At 43.6% G+C, this 23,875-nt stretch overlaps 5 protein-coding genes across 8 annotated transcripts; 3 read left to right on the top strand and 2 right to left on the bottom strand.

The window, feature by feature from the left end:
- Window positions 1-5,247: 5,247 nt before the first annotated feature.
- On the bottom strand, window positions 5,248-7,171 carry LOC108649778 (uncharacterized). Its single transcript, XM_018098815.3, has 2 exons — window positions 7,075-7,171; window positions 5,248-6,386 (listed from the first exon to the last, which is right to left on the bottom strand). The coding sequence occupies exon 2, from the start codon at window positions 6,351-6,353 to the stop codon at window positions 5,364-5,366; it is 990 nt and encodes a 329-aa protein (XP_017954304.1). The 5' UTR covers window positions 6,354-6,386; window positions 7,075-7,171; the 3' UTR covers window positions 5,248-5,363.
- A 2,295-nt stretch (window positions 7,172-9,466) lies between these two features.
- On the top strand, window positions 9,467-12,739 carry LOC115563184 (epidermal retinol dehydrogenase 2). 4 transcript variants are annotated; one of them, XM_089258662.1, is made up of 6 exons: window positions 9,467-9,481; window positions 10,770-10,821; window positions 11,562-11,715; window positions 11,781-11,935; window positions 11,992-12,352; window positions 12,412-12,739. In XM_089258662.1, the coding sequence occupies exons 2-6, from the start codon at window positions 10,799-10,801 to the stop codon at window positions 12,673-12,675; spliced, it is 957 nt and encodes a 318-aa protein (XP_089114788.1). In that variant the 5' UTR covers window positions 9,467-9,481; window positions 10,770-10,798; the 3' UTR covers window positions 12,676-12,739. The 4 variants fall into 4 exon arrangements, with proteins under 4 accessions (XP_089114788.1, XP_030241609.1, XP_089114789.1 ...); XM_030385749.2 differs by lacking the exon at window positions 9,467-9,481 and adding an exon at window positions 10,052-10,211; XM_089258663.1 differs by lacking the exon at window positions 9,467-9,481 and adding an exon at window positions 10,096-10,211 and having other exon boundaries at window positions 10,774-10,821.
- A 501-nt stretch (window positions 12,740-13,240) lies between these two features.
- On the top strand, window positions 13,241-14,493 carry firl (firelighter). The gene is made up of 4 exons (XM_018098817.3): window positions 13,241-13,485; window positions 13,544-13,698; window positions 13,753-14,113; window positions 14,173-14,493. The coding sequence occupies exons 1-4, from the start codon at window positions 13,411-13,413 to the stop codon at window positions 14,434-14,436; spliced, it is 855 nt and encodes a 284-aa protein (XP_017954306.1). The 5' UTR covers window positions 13,241-13,410; the 3' UTR covers window positions 14,437-14,493.
- A 169-nt stretch (window positions 14,494-14,662) lies between these two features.
- Window positions 14,663-19,209, top strand: Rab3-GAP (Rab3 GTPase activating protein). Its single transcript, XM_030385747.2, has 7 exons — window positions 14,663-14,841; window positions 14,903-15,200; window positions 15,265-17,013; window positions 17,083-17,424; window positions 17,493-18,621; window positions 18,681-18,878; window positions 18,938-19,209. The coding sequence occupies exons 1-7, from the start codon at window positions 14,766-14,768 to the stop codon at window positions 19,112-19,114; spliced, it is 3,969 nt and encodes a 1,322-aa protein (XP_030241607.1). The 5' UTR covers window positions 14,663-14,765; the 3' UTR covers window positions 19,115-19,209.
- On the bottom strand, window positions 19,182-23,865 carry LOC115563183 (WD repeat-containing protein on Y chromosome). Its single transcript, XM_030385748.2, has 5 exons — window positions 23,256-23,865; window positions 21,928-23,167; window positions 21,222-21,851; window positions 20,396-20,596; window positions 19,182-20,340 (listed from the first exon to the last, which is right to left on the bottom strand). Exons 1-5 carry the CDS (start codon window positions 23,863-23,865, stop codon window positions 19,212-19,214), a joined length of 3,810 nt encoding a protein of 1,269 aa, XP_030241608.1. The 3' UTR covers window positions 19,182-19,211.
- Between the last annotated feature and the right edge of the window lie 10 nt (window positions 23,866-23,875).

Below are 23,875 nucleotides of genomic sequence, written 5' to 3'. Positions count from 1 at the left end.
CTCCAGCCAGGCTAATAATGCAACAAGCTCAATAAATTTTAACTTTAATTAAAATTTGATCAACAGACCCCCAATTCCCCTTTTACACACACACACACACACACACGCACGAATATATAGAGACATAAGTACGGTAGCTGGGAAAGCTTTGCCAGACTCGGCAAATGTATTTTGTGTAAATGTTACAAATCTTAAATATTACGCATTAATTTTCGGTAGCGAAAAGGCATTACAACCAATTCCCCGAGTCGAAGTTCGTAAGCTCAGTGCTGGACTTGAACCCAACAGCGGAGCCAGAGTCGAGTCTTTCGACTAATGAACTTTTGGAGCGGACGCTCGACTTGAGCTCAGCGAGGATCAGGGGCGGAGGCTGACTGCTGCTCACTTCACTTGACTTGATTAATGGACCAACAAAGTGTTGAGCATCAAAGGTAGGAAAATAGTAATTTACAATATATCCACAGCGACCAAGCCAGAGATGAGCTATAAATTTAATTTATTATGCCCTAACTGTAGGTATTACGGATTAAATAAGAAATATTATTCAGAATATGTTATAGAATATAAAATATGGAGTATAGAATATAGAATATAGAATATAGAATATAGAATATAGAATATAGAATATAGAATATAGAATATAGAATATAGAATATAGAATATAGAATATAGAATATAGAATATAGAATATTAGATATATGATATAGATATAGAATATATGAATATAGAATATAGAATATAGAATATAGAATATAGAATATAGAATATATAATATATAATATATAATATAGTATATATATAATTAAATCTGAATTACTAAGGGTATTCCGTATTCAATATCTTATCTATAATAAATCCAAAAATTTGTTATTACTTAGACATAATTATAAATGGTTAGCCAGAGATCAGACGTATACCTGTTGCAATGAAAGCGCTGATGGTCCAATAATAACCTCGATTCGGCGTTCAGTTGGCGGTGTCAGGCGTTGCCTGGGCCATAAGAAGCGCAAAACCTCAAAATATTTACAGGGTCGAGGCGAGAGTCAAGCGGGACTATCCCAAATATTTGTGCAAACTGTGTGCGAATAAATTGCGAGTTCCAGGAGGCAGGAGTCGGGATGCGGGATTGAGAATTCTGGATTCGGGCTGGTGATAGGATTTGCCTGGGACAGACAAGCAGCATAAACACTGGCCGAGGATTAAGGCAGTTCGGAAATAATCCTTTGCTGCCAGGAAGCAAGAAGCAAGAAGCGCAGGCAGCAGCGCGACTTCGACTCATTTTACGATGCCATCATAAACTTTTATTTGCCTTCCATTCTTTTCGTCCTGTCTGAGGACGAAGCGCATGCGCAGCTCGGACATGAACCCCTTTTGTGGGTCAACAGGCAAGAGTTAAGCGTAGAAAGGCTTAGCTTTCAGCGCGAACTCTCAAAACGAAGTCAAAGTCAGGTAGTGCAACGACACCCATGTCCTGGCAGGCAGCCAGCGGACGATCCTTTCGCAAGGGCCGATAATCCTTGCTAATGAGGTGTTTGCTGCAACTGCTGAAACGGTGCTGCATTACTGCATTGAAGGCTGCCTGCAAAGTCCGTAAGTCAAGGATAATCGAGGATAATAGCCAAAAGTCCGAGCTGAATGAAGCTATATCAATCCTAACTGCTCTAGTTTTCTGATAATTAGTCTAAAGCGTAGTTAAGCGAAGTTATTATGAGTGCTGATGTGTGTAAATGTTATAGAATATATAAATATATATTGGATATAAGCAATTAAAATATGTATTCCTGTACCCTAGATAATATATGTATCTGTTGACCTTATAGAAATCATTTATCAATTGGGCTTAGCATATGAGCCTAATCTGTGCTCAATATGTTATGGAGGAGTCTGTTTTAGTAAGCACTGAGACTAGACAGGATAATCTAGATTGGTTGGTATAAGGAATACTTGACCACTCTATAAAGTACATAGGCTAAACCTGTGTAAACATGTCTCAAGGGAGATAATAGAGCAAAAAGATGATCTGGTGCCTAATGCCTAATGAATAAAGAGTTAAAAAAAAACTCCTTAAAGAATATGCTCTCCTATTATCTCCGATTAGGCTTAAGCTACAAACATTTTTATATTTATATTCAAATTATATTTGTTATAAATATATTAAAACCACATTTCATTTAAAATTTTTTTAATATTTTCTTTTATTATTTTACGCATATTATTTATTTCATTACATATTATTTTTATCTTATTTTTTATGTACTTCTATTTCCAAACTATTTGAAATTTGTTTATATTACATCTATATATAACTCCCATAACTTTCCGAGTCTATATAGACCTGTATTTCCTACATATGTCATTTGAATGCCTCGCTCTAGGACACTTCTAGGGGCATCGTTTAATCGATGTCTATTGGCAAACATTTTGGTTTGGTCTGTCACGACGAACTACTGTCTGGCTGTTTAGTTGTTCAGCTCTTCGGTTGGTGTCCTCGTTCGTCCAGCTCGTCCTGCTTGTCCTGCTCGTCCCGTTTCGTGTTGCTCTCCCACCGGCAGTCGAGTCAGCACATGCTGTTAGCTCACACAAATTGATTTGTCAAATTGAGGCGCACAAGGACATTGCGATCATTAACGATGATTGCAGGACACGACGAGCGCAGGTCGAAGGCCATTGCACAGTTGGACTAGGACCAAACTGAAAACTGAATACGGCAAACTGCAAACTAGAAAAAAACTGAGCATTGTCAACACTTTGTAGAGATGCTACCACCAACTGTTTCTGTTTCGCGATCCTCCTGCCAGTTGGAGTTTTATTAATAAACACATAGAAAAAGTTACAGCTAGACAGAGAGAGAGAGAGAGAGAGACAGTGTGAGTGAGAGGGAGCGAGGGAGATGCTTTTGATCTTGCAAAATAGTCGTAATCGATTTGGAATGCTTGGCGGGACCTTCTGCCGGTTGTATTTATAGTCGACCTCTTGGTTAGCAACTTGTCAGCTTCCTTTTGGCAAGCTGCACTCAGCAAGTGTCTTCTGTTTGGACCACAAAACCAAATCCCAAACTGAGCACATTTACGTCCAGACTCTGGAACCGTTACGCTACTTTAGAGCACAGCATTAAATAGATATCTTTAGCTATATATAGGTAGTTGGTATCATGTACAGCTAATGGAGTGCTAAATGCTCAGTTTTTAGTATCCTAATCCGAATGGCACATCAGCAAAAGCAATTCCAGCTAACTCTAGCTAATTAACTAGCTGAGCTGCCGCTACATGCCGACAGGTGGCGCCCAACCCCCCCGTTTGAATTGGTTTGCTCGCAACGCTGCGAGCGGGGCTTATGCCATCTAATACAATAAATGGACAATGCTAATGCGCTCACCTGTGCCCAGCTGACATTATAATTAATGACAAATAGTCCAGGCCGACGGCTGACGCCTGAAGGGCAATCAGCAGAGAACAATGGGCATATTATTTTCGATTTTCGATATATGAAAAAGAAAACTTAGACATCTTATCGCCTGGGCGCTACCTAGCTGCTGTTGCTGCTCTTGCTGCATATTAATATTAATGGTTTGTTATTATATGACCTGGTGCCTCGGTACTGCTATAGCTAGACCTCCAGTCCAGTCTCGAGTCGCCGTCTCGACTCTCGAGTCTCAAGTCTCGAACTCCTTTTGGGTTTGCCGTGGGCTTTGTTCACGCCGCGATTGCTTCACTGCACTGACGCCTGGCGTGACGATTTTAATTTTTTTTTATTATTATTATGTAGATTGCGGCACGGGGAGCTTGCAGTCGACCTGCCATAAAACAGCGCGAGAGAAAAAGAGGGAGAGAGAGAGAGAGAGAGAGCGAAAGATGGAGCAAGATAGGTAGAGTGAGAGAGGGGGCAAGTGAGAGCCAGAGCGCGGGTATTCCATAGTATTTGGCAATGCGACTTTGTTTTTTTTTCTCCGAGGGCGTATTGTTATTTTATATACACTGTAGGACATGTGGAATTAGGAGTATATAGAGCTATACACATGGTAATGTTAGGAAGTTTCTTTATACACTTATATATATTATATTTAATTTTCTTTAATTTATTTCTATCGATTTTCTTTTCAATTCTTGTTCAATTTAATATTCATATTATTTATTTATATAATTTTATATACAAATTAAAAAAGAGTAAAAAAATGTAAATTTATGACAAAAATATATATAAATAAATAAATAATATATTTGATTGGCTAAAATAAAAATATATCTGTCCTGGATAAATATCTTGCTAATTGGAGAGCAATTATGTATAATTTACAGTTTAGGAGTCACTAGCCTCTTACAGAGCATTGTGCAGTCGTTGACTTGCGATTGGTTCACTCTTTTCTCCATTTTTATGGTAGCCAACGTAATTAGTCGCACGCTTCGTGAGCAGCGCCACCTAGCGGCTGGCGGAGAGTAACGAACGGCATTGCCCGACATTCCGCGAAGGCAGGGCCCAAACTAACAGCTAATGAAGCCCCCTTCACGGTATGCGCCGGCAACAACAACAACAACAACAACAACATACAACAACAACATTAACAACAACAACAACAACAACTGCGACAATGTAGACCTAGCCTCTGCCGCAGTAGGCAGCAGAGGAAGGCTTCGAGTCGACTTCATGGACGCGTGCAAATTCCTTTGAAAATAAAAGAAAGGAGTTGAAAGTTTGTTTGTGTGTTTTTATGTTTTTGCTTTATCTGCAGCTTGCTCGCAATTTACGTACTCTGCGTTTATTTTGTTTATTTTACAGCAAACTAAATGCGGCATGTGGCACGTTTAGCGTTTGGCGTTTAATATACACATACATACATACACACATTATCCTTATAAATAAGTATATGTATATATATTTATTTGTATAGCCTATGTTCGCGGAAATTAAGTTTGACTTGTGGAAGTTTGTTCCTCTGGCATTGATTGAGAACTTTTTAACATGGCATATCAAAGTGGACTGTAAGAGATGAAAATAAATGAGAGAGAGAGAGAGAAAGAAGGAGGGAGGAGAGAAAGAGAGTGATAGTGTGAGAGAGAGAGAGAGAGAGAGAGAGAGAAAAAAAAAGTAGCACTACTATAATCCATACCATATTTTGTTAATGAATTTGCCAGCCAATCTTCATATTATAATCAAGCTATTTATATTTTTACTTTATTAGATACCTATTCTTATCAGATCTATACGTATGTCTGCATTAATCTTATAAACATTTAATCCACAAAATCCATGTTTTTTTATTGAATTATTATTTTATTGAATCCCATCATAAGTTCATTTGGTCTTTTGAGTATTTCTCAAATTCTTAAATACAAAATATACAGAGAATAGTTTCTCTAGAAATCAATTCAAAATATGGCGGAGCGACAGCGACGTAGCGCGACTTTGTCCGCCACGGCACGGTCCACGCCATAGCCACGCCACAGGGTTTCTGGCGGCTTTTTCCAGGTGATGAAGTAGGTCTTATGGACGGCAGCAAGTGGGGCCTTTCGTCTTTGCAGACGCCGTCGAAAGGGCCAGAGGAACCAGTGGAGGGGGCCACGACTGATGGGATGTGAAGGGACAGAGACAGCAGCTGGAGGGGAAGTGTGCAGCGCCTCCAGCTGCAGCTTTGGCAACGATTGCTCCACCACAAGCGAATCTTCGCCAGCTGTATGTGTTGGCAACGAAAGGGCCTGCATTTCCTGCTCGCTGTGGACGGGTATGATCCGTGTGGTGGAGCTGAAGACCTCGACATCGTCATCATCGTGGACTATCCAGGGCTTATAGCCCACTGGCTCGGGCTCCTCCAGCTCCTCGAGTATTGGCGAAACGCGATTGCTGCGATTGCACTTGAAGCAGCGAGGCAAACGGGAGCTCAGCTTCCGTTGCAGTTCAGGCTGACGGACGTTCAGCTCCGGCACGTGCTGCAGCGGCGCTTGCTTTTGGCTCTGCTCCGGCACCTGCTGCGGCATCTTGACCAGTATGAAGTGATCGTTGAGCAGGCAGACATCCGACACCTTATCACACTTCTCCTGCTCGCTGAAGAACGAATCCAAGTCAACGCTCTGCGAATAGATTCTATAGTCCTCGCGATGCAGCGCCAGAAGCTGATTTCGCTGCAGTGCCACGAAGCTGCCACGTTGCTGTGTTTGAATGAAGCCGCCCAGCTGCTGGTCGACACATCTCACCTGTTGCACCTGCTGCTCGAGAACGGCCTGTGTGCTACGGCAAATACCTCTGCTCCTCATACAACTCCAGTTACCATATCGCTGCTCGAAGAATCTGGCGAAGATCTGGGCGCTCTTTCGGTTGCATTGCGGTCGCTGCTGCGGCATCAGCGCCGTGGACAACGACATTCTGATACATCCAAAATCAGTTTGAATGAATTCCTAGAGCAAGATATCACAAATCAGTTCACATTAATGACGCTTAAAACGTAGTTGATAGTTAGATGTTCAAAAAGGCATTACAGAGTAAAAATATTGCAAATGAATCATGAGCCGTAACCTAGTAATATTTACATCGCAGCCGACTATGCACTATCCTCAATTTAGTTGTGATAAATATAGAGCTTCCGAACACGAATTCCATTTAACTGTTGCACACGCGTGAAAATGCATTATTTAGCAATTGCGCTCGCAATGTAATTGAATATCCTAGACGTAAGTGAAATCGTTTTTCCTGTCATTGAGAATAAAGTACTTTTTAGTCTTTACCCTTTGCCGCCCCGGCATAATATATATTAGCTATTTTGACTCGGCAATTTCAGTTGAGGGTCAGACTGCAGACTGCAGGCGCCAAGAAATGAAAGCCAAGGCAAAAGGCGACATGAGTCGCTTCCGCGTCACCCAATGCCAACTGCAACAACAACACCAGCAGCGGCAATAGTTACAATAATAACAACAATAAAAAATGTATTTGATGCGGCACTGGCAACACGAAAGTTTTATTTATTATTTTGACAGGTAAACAAATCACTGGCTCAACACAAACACAAACGCAAAAGCCGCAAGCTCTTACTCATTCAAACACACACATACACACTCATACTAATACACACTGACGGTCTGCGCTTACATTTTGCTCTTTCTGTCTGTTTCGTATACGCCGTTAGTTTTGTTCGTCACGTTGCTCGCCGCTTCGCATGCCAAAGACAACTGAAGCCGACTTTTAGGCTGCGCTGCGCTGCTCGCGTTGTCAGCTTGCACGACGTAAGCGCCTAGTGTCACGTAATGCCACGTAACGTAACGCAAGCGCAACGGCTGCTGGCTGTTGCTAGCGCATTTGCATTTAGCCTGCGTTTGTTGCTGAAATAACAGAATTGACAATTAAAAAGACAAACAATCGAATACCCGGCGTGCCTATTTGTGCATGTGAGTGTGTGTGTGTGTGTATGTGTGTTTGTCTGTAGATGTGTTTTGCTGTGTGTGCGCCCATTAAAGGAACATTTGGAATGCATTTAGTGGAGTTGGCATAGTTAATGTGTTAACAAATACATATGCATATGTATGTACATAACGTCAAGGTCATCAAATGTTGTCCATATGTTACGTATATAACATATATAGATGTACGTAGTTGTATTTAACGGTCTCTAGCCATTTTTAAACTGACGTTACGAAGAGGAAGAGCCTGAGTATTGGGTTTACTTTAAAAAATGAATAATGTTCACTTTATCAACTAAAAAGGTGAATATTTTTTGTATACATACATAATGATTTAGTAGCTTTAAATTGAATAAAATTTACATATTTCTATAAATATTTTACTCCAACATTTTAATATGTGAAAGTTTATTTTATTTTTATTGTTTTAATTAGTTAATGGTGCTTAAGTTTATTATTAATTTTTATGTTTCCCCTTGTGTCATATGAATTTCACGCTAAGAAAATTCGAAATCTATTTTAATTAATTAAATTAATACGATTACAACTATTCAAAATTCGTTTTCAACTTTAATGCACATCAATGAATCAAACTATCCTATATACGAGCTCCATTGGCACCCAAACTCGACTTCATAATTGAGTTTGTTTTTGTCATTATTATTGATTCTTAATGCACGCAAATAATAATATGGCAGTGCAGACACACCACTCAATATATGCATGTGGGCGACAATAGGCGGAGGGGCGGGCCATAAAACCCGAACATTAATGTCCATTTGGATAATGGGAATACAGTATAGTCGGAGGGTTGTAGTTTCGCTGTGCTTCTGACTGAATCAGGTGGAACTGAACAGGGAAAAAAAAAACGGGAAAACGAATAAAAATGTTAGACGAGCTGCTAGACTTCATGATACTCGCTCACAAAATATAGAAGCAGTAGAGCTTAAATATTTAATATTTTTTATTTAAAATGCCTCAATTATTTAATCATATAATATCCATACTTAGTTGTAGACAAATTAAACTCTCAATATATTTGAAGCTTCAGTGGTGTAAATCTGTATGAGCCGAATATGCCCCTTTTCGGTTCCCGAACGAGTATTCAATATGGAACCAGTCAATGTTTACTTTGATTTGTGGCAAACAAAGCAACGCAACTGATTTGACGATTTACGAAAAAGTCACGAAAAGTTCAATATTTGATTTATGTATGGATAAAATTTCATACTTTAATGCTGAGCTATGGGGTTATTTTTAGGTGTAGCGGGGCTCTGGGAAAACACAGTTTTGGAAATGAAATTCTTAATGAGTAGCCTTCGCTCCGTCAATGCCTCCAAGCAGAACAATGGTCACAGTTATTTATGTTACTTTTATGGGGTATGCATAGTAAACCCAAGTATAGGGTATTATAAACTCCCATTCACGTTGAAGTACATCTTCAATTGCAACAAATCTAAGCATTTTGGACTAAATTGCTCTCATAAGCGAATATTTGCCCTTGCAGCAAATCAATCCTACATAGAATATAGTCCAAAAGCTGATCAAACAAATTGACTTCAATTATTCGCAGCGTTCGGCACTCGGAGCTGTTCAATTAGCGCGCGATCTGAGTTGAAGCAGAGACCCTTAACTGACCTTCCCCAATATGTAGTCAGAAGAACAAAAGGCATGATCTCCACTTGCAGAACAATCAAACTGGTTATATCAGAAAGAGGGAGGGGGTGAGTTTGAGAGGGGACGAATGAAAGAAGAAGAGCGAGAGCGATAATTAAAAACTGCAGTCATGAACATGCGATACGAAGCGCAAAGATCAGAGCGAACAACTGCCCAACCCAAAGCCCTGCCCCAACAATCGTATTATAAAGTTCATGTTTTGCTTTACTTTACACTCTGTTCAAGAAATATACATATGTCTATGCATATGTAGATACCTGTATATGCATATTAACAAGCTCGGACTTAGTGAACTTGAACTTGGACGCCGAACTGTTGCTTTGTCATCCGTCGCAGTGAGCGACTAATACAAACGAGCCGCGGAAAGCGTTTTGCCTTTGCTTTTTGTTGGTCTGCGCAAAGCGCAAAGCGCTCCGAAAACGGTAAATCATGCAATAGCAACAATAACGAGATGAGTAAGAGGTTTGATAATGAAAGTGCTTGACCGCCATATACCCTGTAAACAAATGGAAGTCAGGTCTATCAGGCGGTATTATCTGAGTATTTGAGCTCTTCCATTTGAGATAGAAATATATAAAAAAGTAATGATAATCGATAATAATCGATATATCGTATATCGAACGACTAGCTGAACAAATTTAAATTTGAAATTATCTGAATCTGTATGCTACATACTTTTGCATTAGCTGACACTACCCCATACCGTGCATGTGCACTAGGCATGCGAGACTTAAGCATAATGAAGTTTCATAATGAAGCTTCATATCACCTTTTGTTTTAAAGTTGTCAACCCAAGGTCACAGCTCGCCTTTGGTGTGGTTTGGGTCACCATAAACATATTTTTATTTCGGATCACTTTTGTCCTCGACTTGGCGCTAAATTTTGTTTACCAAGGATTCCCCACACAATCTCTGTCTCTTGTCCTCTCTCTCTATCGCTCGCTCTCAGTCATTCTCCCACACACTTTTGCACTCTTGTGCTCTTTCCATTTCGAAGCTCAGTCAAGTTTTCGTTGACTTGGCGCGCGCAGCTCAAATCAGTTGGTGGCAAGCAGCGAAGCATTGCGGTTGCAGAGCTGAAAGTAGCTTAAAAAAAGAAAACAAAAACAATATACGACTCGAGTTGCATAACGGAAATCAACTAATTTTTGTGGCAAGTTGCAAGTAGTTCAAATTGTTAAAGCGCACCTCGCTCCCCATCGAATTGCAAAAGACATTGCCATCTATTTGCCTCTCTCTCTCTCTCTCTTTCTCTCTCTCACTCTGTCTGCCTGTTTGTCTAAGACGTTGCAACATGTTGTTGCCACAAAAAGAGAATCGCCTCAGTCGGTCGTTCGGTCTGTCTGAGCGTTGAGCTAAGCGGAAAAGCCACTGTCTGTGTGTGTGTGTGTGTGCCACATAGTATTGCACGTAATTTTCATTTTGGCTAAAAACGAAAGTGAAAACGTTGCATATAAAAAAGCAAAAAAAGAAAGACAGAAAGAAAAAAAAAAAACGCTTGCAGCTGGTTCACCTACGCCGACTCTTCCGCTCCTCTAAGCCCCGCTTCGCCTTCCACGACCATCTTCAACGAGCTCGTCGCATCAGCTCGTTCCCAAAAGGTTGCGAATACGGAAGACTGCATTTGTTACCGCACTTGAGGCATAAAACATTGAAATTAAAATGAAACGAAAACAAAACAAATTGAAAACTTTGCATTAAATATTTTCAGAAAGAAGCCAAACAAAATTACTCAACAGCATGATTGAGCGAGAAATTATACAGTAAGTGCTAAATGCTAACAATACTAATGGATTGTAATAATTAATATAAATTGTGCATTAGCAGCAGCAGCAGCAACAAAAACAACAAACACAAATCGTATAGAAACTGCGTGCATTGCAATGCATTCAGCATTGTCATCGACTTAATGGATATTTGTCAAAGTTCTTAGCCCAACAACTAGGCCAAGTTTTATCGTCAATACGGGCAGCACTATACAGACACATATACATATACATATATGTATGTATATATATACTGTTTATCTACGCTCATAGCTAGCTTGAGTTCGGCTTATCATCATTAGCATAAGGCAAAAGTACGTTGACCGTTTGAACGTTCAGCCGAATTGCACCTAAGGCCGCATGCAAATAGTTATATTAAATCATTTTTCGCAAGTCCAACTGTCGTTAGATTCGTTTGCATATCTCTGTTTATTTTATTATTATTTTTTTTTTTTTTTGCAAATATTTGCCAATTTCAAGTGAGACTGTTAATTGGGAAAACTGAAGAATATTTGCCACCTCTAAGGGATTTTTTTGGGACTTTTGGTTTAAGTATTTGCTATTAATGGCAGACAAAATATTAAAATTGTTTTTTTTTTTTTTATAGTTAACGATATTTTAGGGCAACAAATTTGTGTTAAAAATGTATATTTGTTATAAGTGAAGAACAGACATATATTAAATTTTTATTTTTATTTAATTTAATACATTGTTTGCTTCTTCCACTTCCATTTCAGCACAACAACCGCATCGAAAAGAATGTTTGAATTTTTGCAGGACCTTCTGCAGTTAGTAGTGCTGCTTGCCCGTTTGTTAATGGAGATATTGACTGTGCTGCTGCGATTGTTATTACCCAAAAACCTGAAAGATATAAGCAATGAGATTGTGCTGGTAACTAAATTAAGTTATGTTACACATTTACATATATAAATGTATGTGCACTCCTATATGCCCAGATAACGGGAACAGGGCATGGAATTGGCAGAGAGCTCGCCTTACACTATGCCGCTCATGGCAGCACAGTGATCTGTGTGGATATCGACGAGAAGAACAATATGAAAACTGTGCAGGATGTGAAACGCTTAAATCGTGGCGCAGTTCACAGCTTTAGGTGAGTGCGAAAGCAGATAAAGAATTTAATGGAAATTACTTTGAATTTTATTGCAGCTGCGATGTTTCGAAACGAGACCAGGTGCTGGCGCTGGCCAAGCGTGTGCAGTCGGAAGTGGGGCCTGTCTCCGTTTTGGTCAATAATGTGGGCATCATGCCGACGCATCCTCTGCCCCAGCAGTCAGCTGAGGAGATACTTCGCGTCTTTGATGTTAACGTATTCTCCCAGTTCTGGACCATACAAGCATTCCTGGATCAAATGAAGGAGCAAGGCAAAGGTCACATCATCTCATTGTCGTCCGTTGCCGGGCTGGTGGGTCTTTCCAACTTGGTTCCCTATTGTGCGACGAAGTTTGCCGTGCGCGGCTTGATGGAAGCGCTACATGAAGAGTTGCGCGAAGGACCGTACAAAGATTTGGTAAGCACACATAACATAAAGGCCGTTAAAGTTAATAAATACGTTTTCCCGTTTTTTAGATAAAACTTACGACTATTTTTCCATACATGACCAATACGGGTCTTTGCAAGTATCCGAAAGTTAAGTTTCCCAGTATTTTGGGTTTGTTGGATCCCAAACATGTGGCTATGCGCATCGTGGAGGCGCATCGATCCAATTGCCTGGAAGTTACGATACCCAGTTGTTTGATGTACATTAACAATTGGACTCGACTGTTACCTAGCAGCTGTGGCATTCTGCTGAAAGACTATATTGATAGTGGTGTCGAGTCGGATTTGAAGTAATTTTGTACTCGTTTGTCATAGAATATGTATGGAATATTAAAGGTTTTATTGGCCATCGATCAAAGTGTTTAAATGCAAGCAAAGTGGATTGCATTCAAATTGCCATTCAACTGCCAGTGCCAATTAATTACAATACTATATATCGATACTACTATCGACTTAAACATTAATTACTCTTTTAACTATTGCCACTAGCCAGTGGTGCTATTGCGCATACTATTAGACGTCACAATTTATATATGAATGACAGGGATTGAAATAAGCGCCAATTATAGTTTAAGCAGTAAAATACTTATCGATAATTAACAAACCTGGTCATACTCTTGTCTAATATAGCTTTGCGCTAATGAATTGCCGGCGAATTTTCACTGTTAGAAATGTTAACAGCCATTTGACAAACTAATTATTACTGTTAAATTTTGAAACAGATTAAGCGCACATTTTGGAACTTATTAATTTAAAATCGAGCTCAAATGACTTCTTTTAACGAAATCAACTTGAAGAGTATATCGCTTAGCATTTCTAATTAGAAATGACAGTAAAAACTATTTGAATAAAACAAAACATCAAAAAAAAAAAAAGAACATAATCAAAATTAATATTATTTATAAGTAAAGAAAAAACATTCTGACGAAGATAGATGCATCTTCTTTCTGCACCATAACCACACTAAAAATAATATTAGCATTCTTGTTGGACTTTCTGCAGTTTCTAGTGCCGTTTGTACGAGTCACAATGGAAATAATACGTACAATGCTGCGATCATTAGTGTCTAAAAAACTGAAGGATGTAAGCAAAGATATTGTCCTGGTAACTAAGATAAGTTATCCTAGCATATATAAATATATATGAATTTATACATGGCCAGATAACAGGCACAGGGCACGGAATCGGTAAGGAGCTAGCCTTAATCTATGCCGGCTATGGCAGCACAGTTATCTGTGTAGATATCAACGAGAAGAACAACGTAAAGACCGTCCAGGAGTTGAAGCACTTAGGTCGTGGCGTAGTCTACAGTTTTGGGTGGCTGCGAAGAACACTTAGAATATATGAGAAATTAATTTGATTTTATTGCAGCTGTGATGTATCGAAACGTGATCAGGTGGATCAGCTGGCCACGCGTGTGCTCAAGGATGTGGGGCCTGTCTCTGTCTTGATCAATAATGCGGGCATCATGCCAACGCATCCTTTGACCCAGCAAACCCCTGAAGAGATACTTCGCGTATTCGATGTTAATGTCTTTTCCCAATTCTGGACCATACAAGCATTTCTCGATCAAATGAAGAAACAGCGCAAAGGTCACATAATCGCAATGTCGTCCGTTGCCGGAGTGGCGGGTTTACCCAATTTGGTTCCATATTGTGCAACGAAGTTCGCTGTGCGCGGCCTGATGGAAGCATTGTACGAAGAGATACGCAACGGACCCTACAAAAATCAAGTGAGCGCATGCGATATAAATAATTGTCTACCTTGTTTAACATGATTTACATCGCTTAGATAAATCTAACAACTATTTATCCATACATGACCAATACGGGCCTCTGCAAAAATCCGAGGATTCGGTTTCCTAGTATTTTGGGTTTGTTGGATCCCAAACAAGTGGCTATGCGCATTGTGAAGGCTCATCGTTCCAATCGCCTCGAATTAAGTATACCTAGCTTCCTGCTGCATTATAACAATTGGACTCGACTGTTGCCCAACAGTTGGCGCTTTTTTTTAAACGACAGTATTGGCAGTGGTGTGCAGTCGGATTTGAAGTAATGTTATATCTTTGTCATTGAATATGCATGGAGTATTAAAGGTTTTATTGGCCATCTATCCAAGTGTTTATATGTAATTCAAATTGGCGCGGTGGTGCGTAAGCAACCTTTCAATACATCAATACTAATATCGAGTGGACCACTTTACATGTTGGGTTGGTGATTCAAATGAGCACCAATCATTGGTTAAGTAGTCAAATGCATATCGATATTTATATCGTCTGCAGTATTTCAGTGAGCTACTATTGCTTACATTTTCTACAATAACAGCTGTTAGTACATATGTCTGGCAGCACTCTGCCGTCAGCTGTGCTATGACAACAAAGAAAAATGGCTTGCGAAGTAAAAACATTTGGAAATATTTTAGATTTTCGTAAGATACAAGAATACTTTGGACTGGGACATGGTAAAAGTGCAGCAATTAAGCTTTTGTATGAACTAGATAATTGTTTTCAATTCCCTAATAGACGACAATTGGCTTAACGGTATCAACTATGCCATGTCACCCACTGGCGAGGCGATTGCACTAGCGCAGGGCGAGAAATTGGCATTTCTGACCACCTGCTGGAATAGTCGTAGCAGTGAGAATAGCTATACGCTCAGTTGGTGTGGCGAGCTGGAGGATGGCAATCAAATTGTCACCAGCCTTTTGTGTATGCCAATGCTGCGTGGCACGGATGTCGAATGGACTTGCGTGGCAGTCGGCTTGTCCTCTGGCTTGGTTACATTCTATACAGATACTGGTGTGAAACTATTTTCTCAATGGTAAGCTATAGATAATTATATATATGTTCACAAATTCAAATTGTGTAAAATTTACATGTATCAGCTGTCAGGAGGAATCTGTTTTGGGCATCAAGCTATTGTCGCCTCCGCGTCACACAGAAGCTGATGCGTTGTTGTATATTGTTTACAGCAACTGCATGTGCTTCATAAATGGCGAAGACATACTGCCCATGCTTTCCAATTGCCGGCGTAATATGGAACGTAGCGTTTACTCCAGCTCCGATGTGGTGCCCTTTCAAAAATTCAAATTCAAGCTACAGAGAGAAAGCATCCTCAATGATGCCGTTATCTGCACGAATCAGCGTTCGCCCACATACGATTATATTGTACAGCAAAGTATTTCGAACGGCTACTTTGCTCGGGTGCAGGCGACGCCCATGCGCAGCGCCCAGGTCTTGGCGGCCGGAGCAGAACCCTACTTGGGCTTCTTTGAAGCAGAGGAGGGCTACAAGACGGTGACGCTCGGTGAAGTGGCTAAGGATGTCATTGGGATGGCGTACAAAAATCTTTTAGGTGGACTCTTACGACGTACACCGGCTACAACGCCAGAAGCGCCGGAACAGTTGCCGCTGCCCAGCAAGGAGGCGCCTATGCGCACGCGCTGTCGCCTCTACGATGGGAAACGCGATGGCCTCACTTTGATCCTGGCGCCTGGCGGAAAGCTGGCTGCTGTTACAGATAATCTGGATCGTGTGATGCTAGTGGATACACAGCAAGCGATTATACTGCGAGTGTGGAAGGGCTATCGAGATGCGCAGTGTGCATTTGTGCCAATCAAAGAGCGTTCGGTGCGTGGCATAAAGACACATAGGAGAAAAGCACTCTTTCTGGTTATATATGTGCCTCGCCTTGGCTGCCTGGACATTTGGGCCCTGCAGAACGGACCCAAAGTGGCCGCGTTCAATGTCTGCAAGAGCGGCCAATTGGTTTACAACAATCACAGTCCGTTGGGCGCGGCGGGCGTGCAGATGCGTCGATCGCCCAACTTGAGCTATTGCCTGTTTCTTGACCCGAGCGATGGCAGCCTCAAGGAGGTGCACATACCATTCCATTACGCACTCAGTGAAACGAACTCGCAGACGTCTCGAGACATTCACTCGCTGCGCCGCCTGCGCAATCAGCTGCGAGCGCTGAGCCATTCGGGCGAGGACAGACAGGAGCAGATCGTTGGCATAGCCAAGCTGGCTGGGGAGCTGGAAACGTTGGAGGTGCGTCAGCAGTGTCTGGAAATGCTGCTCAAAAGCAAGCGACTGCATCCTGAAATATTTCAAAGTATTGTAAACGCCTTTCATCAGGCGAGTGCGCAGGATGAGGCCAGTCAAGAGTTTCTGCAGCAAATCGCCAACTACAAACGCTTGACTGATCTCTATTTGACCTTGAGCAAAGCTCAAGAGCATTATCGCGACATTGTTGCCCCAGACGTGGAGCTTTTGGAGCTCTCCGATGCCGATTTGGTTACCATCAATCAGCTAGTGATTCTATTGGAAAACAAGAACGATCAGCCAGCTGTACGCGAGGTGAGCTTCCAGCTGCAGGACTCACATAAAGTGGAGGAATTCTTGGAATTTTTGAGCATCTTTAACATCGACACGCCCAACTGCGTGACGCTCCTACCATCAAAGTCGGATAAATATGGCAGCGTTAGCAACGATCTATTTGGCGATTTCTTTACACAGATTCAGTGTCTGGAGCAGTTCAAGCAGTGGGTCACCCAGGCGTGCATACCCACCAAGGACTTGCTTACCCTGGTCATATTCTATTGGCTCGACAAGCCATTCAAGTATAACAATTGGTAAGAATGAACCATACTTAATTGAGGACATGCTTATCTAACGCGTTATCCTTTTCCTCCCGCACGCAGTGATGAAGTCGTGGAGGAAATGTCCCGCATCGCCTGCATTGTGCGTGCCATCTGTGAGCTGGCTGGCGATGAGATCAACGACTATGCCTATAAAGCCATTTCGCCGTGGTGGCAGCAGGTGCGCGAGCTTCTACTCGAGAGCAAGCAATTCTCGGGCCTGCTGGTGGCCATTGTCTGTCGAATGGTGGCCACACGCCTGTGGCGCAGCCGACGCGATGGCTCATGCGATGACAGTGCGACGGAGGATGACGAACGCTGGGAGACCATATCACACGATGAGGCACAATGGGGACTGCTCACTGGCAAGCTGGAGGATGTGGCTGTGCTGGGTGCGATACTCGGGTGAGCTCAACAGACTCTTAATAAGTCAGTAAGCGAAATAGTTAGAAATTTTCTTTGCTCGCCTGCAGTCAGTCGAAAACTTGCCGAGAGCCCGTTGGACCGGAGTTGCCTTACGAGCAGCCCGACTGCAGCTTGAAGAATATTCTTAACAGTGGCAAGGGCATTGTCTCGGAGCTGACAGCCAAGTGGCTGATTAGCTCGCGATTGCATCCCTCGCTAATTGTGGAGGTAACGCCGCCTGGCAACGAAACGGACGATGAGCCCGAGCAGAAGTCGAAGAAACAGAAGAACAAGATTCCAGACCCTAAGCTGGAGGAAGACGAGAAAGAGGAGGATGATAGGCAGGAAGAAAGTGCAGTGGAGCCCAGTCCACCGCTGGAGCCGGTGCTGGAGCGTTTAGCTTTGCTTCGCGCGCACTTTCCCTTTAGCCTAGAGTCCGGCGTGCTGCTCAGCCTGATGGCCTGGCAGCACATGGTGCACTGGAGTAAGCAGTTGGGCCACCTGGAGCATATGCGCGCTGCGCTCCTTTGCCTACAGCAATACCGCACTCCAGACCTGGCGCTGAAGCACGGCACCTGCTGTCTGATATGGAATGCGACATTGAAGTATCCTTTGCAGGCGACGGCCAAGCTAATGCAGAAAGTGGGTCGCCTGCCCGTGGATAAGATGTGCCAGCAGGATCTGGATATGTCGGCGGGGCTGGTGCCCGAGTTTCTCGAGCTCTGCTTAGAGTTCCTGGAGCACTTTACCAGCTCGCTGGAGCATGACAAGCGTGAGCTGCAGTTCGAGCAGTCTCTGAGTGACGGACAGCAGCCGCTTCAATTCCTGGCTCTGCAGCAGCACCACGCTCTGCCCGAGCTGCTCCAGCTGCACACACAGCTGTGCACCGTGCTGCACTTCATAGCGCAGTTTCAGCTGCGTGTGCAGCGTCCACTGACCACGCTCTTCGACTCCCTGAGTAACAAGGCGCTGCTGGCCGACATCAACAAGGAGCTGGCCTATGCGCTGCCAGCGCCAGATCTTGTGCTGCAGGATCAGCGCACACAATTCCTTTGCAACGTAGTTGGCGCTACTATGGATCTGATACGCGAGGACCTGGAGCAGCTGTACATACTCGACCATGTCTACTACATGGCCAGAATATGTGCGCTGGCCGACAGCTGGCAGCTGGACAAGCTGCCCATACTGCGCCGGCAGGTGAGTCCGCTGCTGCCTGTGCCAACAATTGCAATTCAATTCGAGCTTTACCCTTGCAGGTGGTGGAGCTGTATGCCTTTGGCTACGACGCGGAGGCGCAGCAGTTGCTGCACGACATCAGCGAGGATGAGGAACTGGGTCGATTGCTGCTAGAAATCGCGGGGCGACGCTTGAATCTATATGCAGATGGCTCGCAGGCGGCCTTTCTAAAGATTGCATCAGTGGGTCACCAGCTGCTGGCATATCTGGACAACTTGGTAAGTGTGATCGGAGTGTGCTATTGATAGAGTTGAAATACTCTACTCTCTTTTTGTAGAAGGAGTCCAGTACGGAGCACAGCCTATCCATAAGTGCCACCAAGCCGGAGGAGATAAATATTGTACAGCTGGATAAACTGATTACCCATGTTTACAAATGCCTAAGCAAGCGCGGCTCGAAACAACTAATCACCGTTGCCCAGATGTACAATGCGGTGCGTATGCTGCAAACTTGAGGGAATCACTTTAATTTAAGCCCCAGAGCAATGGCATCCACAAAACAAAAAAACGTAGAACCAAATATACATTTCGATTAAGTTTTACCAACGAAGATTAAGGCTTATCTTTCTGTGCTTTGGCTATGCTGGCTGTGATCTGGACTGGAGCTGCATTGCGACTGGGTTTTTTAACGAAAGGCTTCATCTTGACCGGCATGATGTCCGGCTTGGCTTTAGCTGAAGTCGGTACGAGATTGGATTTAGCGGAAGTGGATACCCGGGTGCCTTTAACTGAAGTGGGTACCGGGTTTGCTTTAGCTGAAGTGGATATCGGGTTGGCTTTAGCTGATGCGGACACAGGGTTAGCCTTAGCTGGAGAGGATACCGGCTTGGATTTAGCGGGGCTGGTTTTAGCTTTGCGTGGACTGGATTCTGGTTTTCGGCCGGGATTTACTTGGCTTGGCATGAAGCTGACCTTGGGGCTGTTAGACCTGAGACGACTCGGACTCGGGCCAAAGCTCGTTCTGCCATAACCAGAACTGACGCCAGCCTTGGCAGAGCTAGCCCTGGCTTTACCTTGGCTGGATTCAGGTCTGGGCATGCCCAGTACAGAGTTAGTCTTTGGTTTGCCCCAAGTTGAGCTCGTCCGAGCTTGGCCCACTTGACCGCCCGCCTTGGAGCGGACTACTTTGTTCGGTTCCCTGATGTTGATGGCCGAAGCATTGGGATCCACTTTGCCCACGACGGGCATGTAATGATCCAAGTAGTTTTCACTTTTTACTTGGCCAATAATTGGCGGCGTTGGAAGATTCTCCATCACATCTGACGGGTGTACCCTCAAATGCGAATAGATGGGGACATACAGTTGCGACGTATCCAGCTCGATGCGCTGCTCGATTGCGCTGCGGCCGGGCAACTCGAAGTGCTTGCCGAGAATGGGTTCTCGGAGCGGACGGTCGAAGGGGTTCTTCATTTCAGTGCCTGTGTCTTCCACCTCGCCTTCATCCTCCCGCTCCTCGGTAGGCTTCGCTCGCTTCTTTTGGAACGAATGCTGTACTCCCGAGATAACTTTCAGTGTTGTAGAGCTGGCCACCTTTTTGATATCCGGCGGCAGGCGATATGGTCGATTTTCTTCACCAGCGCGCTCAAACGGTGACAGCTTCGACCAGGGTAAGACAGTGCCCAGAGTTCCCAGGTAGCGTCCACTCTGTGTCCAAAGACGACAAGAATAGTCGTGGCTGCCACTGGGTTAGGAAGGAACGGATTAGAGGCATGTGCATAAGTTGTTAACTATATTACCTGAATAAAATCTTTGGTAAATTAATGAAGCCTATAGAATTAATTGCCTTTAGATGTCCCTTGTAGGAGCTAACCAGCATGGGCTCCGGCTGATTGCGTACCATACGCTTGGCTCTCGTCAAAAATAGTTCCTTTCGCAGGAATATGAAGTCCAGTCGTAGCTTGGGCATACACACACGTATCTTCTCTTGCTCAGGAATGCTAGAGGTAGGAAAACTCCAGTCAGTTTTCCTCAAGAAAATAAAATAGGAATGCCTGTCTTTATTAAGTCCTATCTCGCCCCCACCATCAGTTCTAGTTATGAGTTATTTATTATATTTTGTTGCCAAAAAAAAAAAAATGAGAAAATGGAATGGAAGTTGACTTTGTTTGCAATACGCCAAGACACGCAAAGGTCTTGCTAAGGAATTTTGTTTGTGGGTGGGATGACTAGGTCTACAAGTTGATACATATGTAGGATAATGAGTCGTGTCGTTAGAGTCAATTTGTGCGGTTGCTTTATGTTTCTTTACGTGCTACTACAATACAGTAAACTGTGACAGTTAAGGAAAGGCAAGTATGAGCCATCACTTGATGTTTGAAAAAAGAAGTCCGCTGTAACTATGTTAAGTGTGTCTATTAATGATTACAGAGCTTACGATCGTTAGCTCTACCACTGCTCTGTCAAATGACTTAACAGTGGCTCTTGCTGTCACTAACATTTTAATGTTACTTAACAGCGCTGTAAAGTACCCCCTTTAACATTATTTTAGCTCAGCAATCATGAAGCATAGCCACTGTTAAAAATGTCTGCTTTAAATTCTGTTAAGTAGCGGTTGCAACTCACCAATAGTTGACAATGTGCCAAATCTTGATATAGCCAAAGGCTGTGCCCGTATAGAGGTAACGATTCTTACGATCCGTGGTCATGGTCAGCACACAGTCGCCCACTTTGTGAACGGCTATAAATTCCTTGATATGTCCGCCATGCTGATGGTGTGAATACACTTGAATTATGCCCGTATCCAAAGAGATAAACACGCTGCCGTGATCCTTGGTCATGGGACGTTTCTGTAGAAAGAGCACAGCCTGCACCGAAACGGGAATATTGGCTCCATAATCTTTGATCTCATCCGGTCTGATAGCGAGCATGGACGCACTTCGCCTGTTCGCGCCCAGCAGCGAGGAAATTCGCTTGCTTCGACGTGACAGCTTCTCCTCTTCGGCGGTCAGCTTGAGCTCAATAAACTGGCTGGGATCCATTACATTGTAGCGGCGATACGGTTGTCCCGTCTCTAGTTTCCAGAAAATAATCTCGCCCGAATAAGTGGCCGTGACGACGCCCTCGCCCAGCTTGACATCGGCACAAGTAATGTCATCCGTATGAAATTTGGCCCATTTCTTTGGATCGCCATATTCACGACCCGCGACATCATTGAACTCGGTCACCTGTCGATCCCAGCCCATGGCCAGAATTCTGTGAAACGGACATAAATATGAAGCCTAACTCAGAAAGGATTCTTTACATAAATAAATAGCATTATACCACATACCGATCCACTACCCAAATAACAGCGGTTACCTCCTGATCCATCTGAATGCTCATATTGCGCACCACAACCGAATTGTTGTAGTTCCAAATCTTCAGTGAGCCATCCCGTGCGCCAGTCAGGAGGAACTGTTCGAGTGGATCGAAGCAAGCGGCCGTTATCTCAATGTCAATGGTCTCCCCATAGATTATTTTCGTATGACAGTTCTTCATGATGATCTTGCGACGACCCGTCCACGGATCCCACACAATAATGTAGCTATCGAGGCCACAAGTGACAATGTTACGAAAGAGCCGATTGTAGAGCACAACAGATACGGGCGCTGCGTGGGTGTTGCCATCGGTGAGGTCGACACGAACTCTCGGACAGCACTTGACCTGGATGAGCTTACGACCGGCGACCATGAGCTCGCGCAGATGCGAATGGTAATAGTATTTAATGTCCATTTCGCTGTGATGAATGATGCGCACCAGCTCGCCATAGGTCTGGAGGAGAGTGTGTTCCTGCAGATCCCAGACCTTGATGATCTTGTGATAGTCGACGCTATACACTTTGTTCTCCTCCGGCTGCACAAAGACGGCCACAATGCCGCCATTATGACCAGTAAGAATCGCAGATGGCTCCGACGAGATATAGACATCCCAGATGCGCACAAAGGTATCGGGTCCACCAGTGACCAATATGTTCTTCACCTCGGACACGTAGAAAACGGATACGCCCAATGGTATACGAAAATTGTTGCGATCATCGTTGCTAACCATGATGAGACCGGGACACCGGCCGCGATACTTCTTGGTGTTTCGATACTCGGCCGAGGCGAATAAGGCATTCATGTGCAGAGAAAAGTATACACAAGAGATGAGCTCATTGTGGAGATTTATGTATTCCTTTGGTATCAGCAGAGGAATACGACCACGCAGCACATCGGCCCACGTGAGCTCAACCAATGCCGCGCCTGGCTTCGCCTGGAAGGGACCCCGAAGATATGGCGAATATGAGAGGATGCGTACGTTTCCAGCATAGTCGCCGAGCACCAGCTTCGAGTGGGTCTTTCCATTGTTGTAGAAGGCATAGCTCATGCAATAGACGGCATAGGGCAAGCTCCGAATGACCATGCGGAGCGTAAATGTCGAGGCAATCGTCTCATGGAAGCGCAACTCTCGCTCTGTGGAGGCGGTGCAAACGATGCTCACATCTGAGAGCGCCTGCAGAGCGAGTATCCAGGTGGGTACCTTCAAATGAACTGCAATGGGTAATGCAAAACGGATAAGTAATAATGAATAATAATGTATAATATATAATATTTTTAGGACTCTTCTACATTTACTTACTGCTCTCGGAGACGGCGCTCCGTAGTGGCTCCATATGTGCGCTCCAAAACCGCAGCTGGCCCTCATGGCTAGCTGTGACCCACATGCCCGAGTTTTCGGGCGAATCTTCCCCGCCAAAGGAGTAGTTGGCCGACTCAGTCATATCCTCCAATGGAGTCTGATCGGATTTGACCTTGAGCAAGGTGATGCAACAGACAGCCGAACGATGTTCAGTCTTGCGAACAACTGGCGCCGATGAGATGGGCATAATCAGCGACTCCTTTTGGCTGCTGGGATCTTCCTCCTGAAACCCAAATATCAGATAGGAGACAAACTCATTCCAGTCCACCATAAAATCACGAGTTTGATTTATCTTCAAAAAGAGACGGGTATAGGTAAAATCGCTAAGGACGATGTCCACTTCCTCCAGCATGCGACGGAAGTCCGCACAGCCAACAACTTGATCTGGCGCACTCTTAAAACGCTCATACAGCCTCTGGAATTGTGCTTTGGAGATGCGATCGTGCAATCGTTCCGACTGCTCTTGGTTCACCTCTGTGGCTGTCGAGGAAATCGTTTGGTACTCAATGTTCGCATGGCTATCGCCGCTAGCAAAGTAGATAAGCGACATCTCGATTGAT

The sequence above is a fragment of the Drosophila navojoa genome, chromosome 3 (assembly GCF_054131105.1).
Source record: "Drosophila navojoa isolate 15081-1374.11 chromosome 3, UAZ_NAV_1.0, whole genome shotgun sequence".
NCBI lineage: Eukaryota > Metazoa > Arthropoda > Insecta > Diptera > Drosophilidae > Drosophila > Drosophila navojoa.
This window is presented reverse-complemented; position numbering and strand designations above follow the sequence as displayed.

Coding starts and splice junctions, on each gene's coding strand:
- LOC108649778 (XM_018098815.3), bottom strand. CDS start 6,353: ATGTCGTTGTCCACGGCGCTGATGCCGCAGCAGCGACCGCAATGCAAC.
- LOC115563184 (XM_089258662.1), top strand. CDS start 10,799: ATGATTGAGCGAGAAATTATACA. Junction 10,822..11,561: donor ATTGAGCGAGAAATTATACA/GTAAGTGCTAAA, acceptor CTTCCATTTCAG/CACAACAACCGCATCGAAAA. Junction 11,716..11,780: donor TAAGCAATGAGATTGTGCTG/GTAACTAAATTA, acceptor CTATATGCCCAG/ATAACGGGAACAGGGCATGG.
- firl (XM_018098817.3), top strand. CDS start 13,411: ATGGAAATAATACGTACAATGCTGCGATCATTAGTGTCTAAAAAACTG. Junction 13,699..13,752: donor GGCGTAGTCTACAGTTTTGG/GTGGCTGCGAAG, acceptor ATTTTATTGCAG/CTGTGATGTATCGAAACGTG. Junction 14,114..14,172: donor ACGGACCCTACAAAAATCAA/GTGAGCGCATGC, acceptor TACATCGCTTAG/ATAAATCTAACAACTATTTA.
- Rab3-GAP (XM_030385747.2), top strand. CDS start 14,766: ATGGCTTGCGAAGTAAAAACATTTGGAAATATTTTAGATTTTCGTAAG. Junction 14,842..14,902: donor ATACTTTGGACTGGGACATG/GTAAAAGTGCAG, acceptor ATTCCCTAATAG/ACGACAATTGGCTTAACGGT. Junction 17,014..17,082: donor CCATTCAAGTATAACAATTG/GTAAGAATGAAC, acceptor TCCCGCACGCAG/TGATGAAGTCGTGGAGGAAA.
- LOC115563183 (XM_030385748.2), bottom strand. CDS start 23,865: ATGTCGCTTATCTACTTTGCTAGCGGCGATAGCCATGCGAACATTGAG. Junction 23,168..23,255: donor GAGCGCCGTCTCCGAGAGCA/GTAAGTAAATGT, acceptor TACCCATTGCAG/TTCATTTGAAGGTACCCACC. Junction 20,597..21,221: donor TGGCACATTGTCAACTATTG/GTGAGTTGCAAC, acceptor TCCTACCTCTAG/CATTCCTGAGCAAGAGAAGA.